We start from the raw sequence: 4,485 nt of genomic DNA on the forward strand, positions 1-4,485 counted from the left end.
CATTTGGTTGAAGAAGAAATTAAGCGATTTCAAGATCTCGACATTATCGCACCCATCAATTACTCTGACTGGGCCGCACCAATCGTAGTTATCAAAAAGCCAAATGGTAGCATTCGTATTTGCGCTGATTTCTCAACTGGTCTTAACGACACGCTTGAATCTTACAAGTATACACTACCGCTTTCAGAGGATATTTTTGCAAGAATTAGATGCCAAGTTTAAAAACAAGTGCGATACACAACTCAAAATGAAAGCGCAATTTGACAAAAGGCATGGTGCAAAGCCAAAGTTTTACGAAAAACAAGAGCTCGTTTATGTCAATATATTTAAAAACAAACACTTTGAATGGACAAAAGGAAAAATAATCGAACGCATAGGTAACGTCATTTATAATGTTCGCTTACAAAATGGCAAACTTATTCGTGCACATGCCAACCAAATTCGTGACCGAAAAGATCAAGAAAATGAGTTATCTTTAGAAATATGTACTTCCGAAGATATCGCCAACGAAAAGTGTTTAGTTGATGCATTTGTCCTCTACGAAACAACACCTAAAGATGTGGTCGAAATAACTAACAACAACATGGTTTCGACTCCAGATCAATCTTTCAACGAAGTTACCGAGATTGCAATCCCTCAAACTGAGAAGCACAATGAGGCAGTTGTTCCGTATACCCGACCAAGGCGTACTAGACATCCTATTGACCGTTATAGACCCTAGAATCACCGCATTGGAGATTTAATCTCAAAAGGGGAGGTGTTGGCAACTCTGCCAAGATGACAGATGACATATAAAGAAGAATTAACATTTTAATTCTGTCAGTTATTTTGAACTTGTGAAATAATAATAACTAGGAGTTTTTTGAATAATAAATATCGAAATTATACAGATATAACAAAAAGTATAAATCATCTCTTATGTTTAACCATAATGTTAGTAACTTTGGAGGCAGAGTTTCATCCCAACTCAAATTTTGTATCCAAATTTCCTGAATTAGAATTTTACATCGTACGATAATTGGACTTAAAAGTCCCAACAAATCAAAAATTTTAGCCACAGTTGATAGAACCGATCGCTTTGTATGAATGTCATGAGTCGGAATTTCTTATTCAAAACAGAATAAATCACTTTTTGGTTTCCAAACCATGCCTAATGCCTTCGTGATGGGATCTGCGCTAGATTTGATATTGAAACTTTCATCAGTGCTCGACACTACTTTGTCGCAATTAGAACTCCATTTTGCGAGTTGTAATCCAGCCTTTGATAGTAAGTTTGTAATTTCTATTTGTTTGTTTAGTAATTCAGTAATAGTATTAGCGCCGGTGAGAAGATCATCAACATAGAGATCTGTTTTTAACGTAGAAGCACCAATTGGAAATTTATGAATATGCATGTCGGCAATGTGAAAGAGCGATCAAATAGCCTGAAACGGAGCGGATGATGTTCCATACGTCACTGTATTTAATTGAAAAATCTGTAATTCAGCGTGAGGATTATCTCGCCACAACACTAACTGGAACCATCTATCACGTTTGTCCATCAAAAATTGGCGGTACATTTTTGCAATGTCCGCTGTCAATGTATACTTATGTAATCGAAATGCCATGAGCGTAGTTATTAAATCTTGTTGAATAGTCGGTCCAACCATAAGTGTGTCGTTTAGAGAATACTTAGAGCAAGTCTTTGCTGAAGCATCAAATACGAAAGCTTTGTTGTGAGACTTTGAGGCCTTAAAACGCAGTGGTGTGGTATGAAATAGTGTGGCTTCGAGAAATCTACTGCTTTTATATTAGACATGTGCCCTAATGATACATATTCATTCATGAACTCTGAGTACATTTTGTATAGAACTTGATCTCGTTGCAACCTATACTCCAGTGAAAGAAAACGTTGTTTAACTAGATGAAATCATTTTCCTAAAACATCGGGGTTGACTTTAAAAGGTAATCTTACTTGAACTCGCCCATTTTCGCTGATTGTTACTGTTTTGATGTAGTGCTGTTCGCAATTTTTCTCCTCTGCGCTGAGTTGCGGGGAGCTTATTTTGTATTCTTCTAATTCCCAAAATCGTTCAAGAAATGTATCTTCATTGTGTGATTTTTGAGTAAAGTTGCATTCAAATGATTTAGAACATAAGTCTGTACTATGCGTGCCTCCTGCTACCCAACCGAAAACAGTGTTAATTAAATATGGCATGTCTTTGCCTAACGAAATTTTGCCCTCAAGTAATAAATCAAAGAAGATTTCTGCACCAATCAGCATGTCCACTTGACAAGGTCTATCGAATAATGGATCCGCTAATTGAATATTAGTAGGAATTTGAAATTATGTTGCATTAATGTAGGCGCTATGGTTTACGGAGGAAATAGATTTCGTAATTGTAAACTGAGAAGACCATTCAAAATCGGACGTGCGAGAATGCACAGTTGCAAATACATTATAATTGAAATGTGTTTTCAAATTGGAAATACCAAAGACTTCTTGAGTAGAGTATTTCGATTTTAAATGCAATAATTTGGCTGTTTCCTCTGTAATAAAGTTTAATTCGGAACAGGAATCTAAAAGTGCTCGCACTGGATGCTTAATCCCAAACTTGTCCATCACAAATACCAGAACAGTAGGAATAATTGATCTTTTTGAAGACTGAATTAATAATGATGTTACAGCGCTATTAGATTGTTGTAGCTGTCCTTGCTCTTGAATTGCGATACTTGGACAACTAATTGATGAATTAATCAAAGTATTTGTAAATTTGTGTAAATGAGTATGATGTGATGAACGACAAATTCTGCAACGTGATTCGGATTTACATTTTGTAACGGAGTGCCCTTTTGTCAAACAATTTATGCAGCAGCCTGCTTTCTTAACAAAGTCAAAGCGCTGAGAAACTGGCGTTGCTAAAAACGAAGGGCATTTTCCTAAAAAGTGGTCAGCTGCCTTGCAAAATTCACAACCAGATTTGACACTGAGATGCGTTTGTAATACTCTTCTTGGTACAGTATTAAAATTATTTCATGATTTATTTTCGGAAGCGTTAATGGACGTAGCTCGTCCTTCAAGAAATTGACAACGCCGACTTAACATCTTATAACATTCGTCCCAAGAAGGCATTTTTTCAAATTCTTGCTTTTCGTCATGTGCAAATTTTGTTTCTGCATCAACTTTACTTAGGACTATATAAATTATAATGGCATTCATAACTTTTACTTCTGAGCCCAATGAAAGCAATGATGATCTTAATGCTGCAACAATATCAATTAATTTACGTAGAGAAGCCGGATCAGCTTTAGTCATTCCTGGCATATTAAAGAGTTCAGTAATGTGGTCTAAGAATATTAATACCTTATTATCGAAACGTTCTTTCAATCGTGCCATAGCCTTTGGATAATTTTCTGCTGTAATTTGAAAAGCTTCGATGACTGCAAGTGCAGGGCCTGGAAGACATGATAATAAATAATTGAATTTATCGACATCAGATAAGGTTGGGTCATTGTGCACCAAATGCTTAAATGCTGCGATAAATCGATTGTAGTTGGCATATTTTTCCGTCAAATGTTGGCAATTTTAAACATCGTAAACGAGAACTGTGGGCAACACTGAAATTGGATGTTGTATTCATCACACTGTTTTCAAATGAAGTATTACTTCGAGTTTCTTTAAGCAAATTAAGTATTTTCGCTTTTGAAACAACAAATAGCTCTTCAAAATCAGCTCTGGCATTGCCTTCTGGATTAAATTGTTCGATTTGTGATTGAATATGGCATAATTGTTTGAAATGAGATTCTAGAATTTGTAGTCGACATTCCAGAATTGTTGGATCTATTTCGTCCTTCTCCTTATCTATTTTAGATCGAATCGAGGTCATGTTCCTTTTCACTGTTGATCGCTGCTGCTTTAAATTATTTAAATTAAGAGCAGAATTATTACTTGTATTGACTGCATTATTAGCCGTATTAGCTGCATTATTGCTTGCATTGCTGGTTGGATTGTTATCATTATCGGTATTCATTTTATTGCTAGGACACGTGTCCTGTCACGGTCGCCAATGTTTATTCTCGAATAGTAAAACAAACGAAATGTTTGAATTCAATTGTAACTTTAATTTTTATTAAATTATTTTCACCAAATTTAGAGTATATAATTTTGTAATTTAATTTATGTAAAATGTATAATTGTTTTAAATTGGAAATTTAAATTTTATAATTTAAATACAGTGGATTTAGAGTATAAGTTAACGAACAGAACAAAAAAAATATATAAATTGTTCTCTGAGAGTTCGGTTGGCTCTTTTATCTTCACTTTGCACATTATTCTTAATACAGGTGCATATGTGCAAAATGGAGAGAGACTTTTATTTTTAAGTCAGTCTTAAGTATGAGCTACAAGTGTTAAATTGATATTAAATAAATAAAGTAGAGCTACAAATAAAAAATATAATAAATAAAAATTATTTGGTATTATAATAAATATAATAAATAATAATA

At 34.3% G+C, this 4,485-nt stretch overlaps 2 protein-coding genes across 2 annotated transcripts; one reads left to right on the forward strand and one right to left on the reverse strand.

Moving 5' to 3' along the window:
* Window positions 1-247: 247 nt before the first annotated feature.
* On the forward strand, window positions 248-721 carry LOC119665825. Its single transcript, XM_038075074.1, has one exon. The coding sequence runs from the start codon at window positions 248-250 to the stop codon at window positions 719-721; it is 474 nt and encodes a 157-aa protein (XP_037931002.1).
* A 1,188-nt stretch (window positions 722-1,909) lies between these two features.
* LOC119665826 lies at window positions 1,910-4,010 on the reverse strand. Its single transcript, XM_038075075.1, has 4 exons — window positions 3,647-4,010; window positions 3,045-3,435; window positions 2,473-2,987; window positions 1,910-2,298 (listed from the first exon to the last, which is right to left on the reverse strand). Exons 1-4 carry the CDS (start codon window positions 4,008-4,010, stop codon window positions 1,910-1,912), a joined length of 1,659 nt encoding a protein of 552 aa, XP_037931003.1.
* Window positions 4,011-4,485: the final 475 nt, after the last annotated feature.

The sequence above is a fragment of the Teleopsis dalmanni genome, chromosome 1 (genome assembly GCF_002237135.1).
Source record: "Teleopsis dalmanni isolate 2A chromosome 1, ASM223713v2, whole genome shotgun sequence".
Lineage (NCBI taxonomy): Eukaryota > Metazoa > Arthropoda > Insecta > Diptera > Diopsidae > Teleopsis > Teleopsis dalmanni.

Excerpts from the sequence above, each read along its gene's own strand:
- LOC119665826 (XM_038075075.1), bottom strand. The coding sequence starts at position 4,010 with ATGAATACCGATAATGATAACAATCCAACCAGCAATGCAAGCAATAAT. Across the intron at positions 2,988-3,044 it reads TTTCTTGAAGGACGAGCTAC|AGTATTACAAACGCATCTCA; the intron begins GTCCATTAACGC and ends TGTACCAAGAAG. Across the intron at positions 2,299-2,472 it reads CTCTACTCAAGAAGTCTTTG|CGGATCCATTATTCGATAGA; the intron begins GTATTTCCAATT and ends ATATTCAATTAG.
- LOC119665825 (XM_038075074.1), top strand. The coding sequence starts at position 248 with ATGAAAGCGCAATTTGACAAAAGGCATGGTGCAAAGCCAAAGTTTTAC.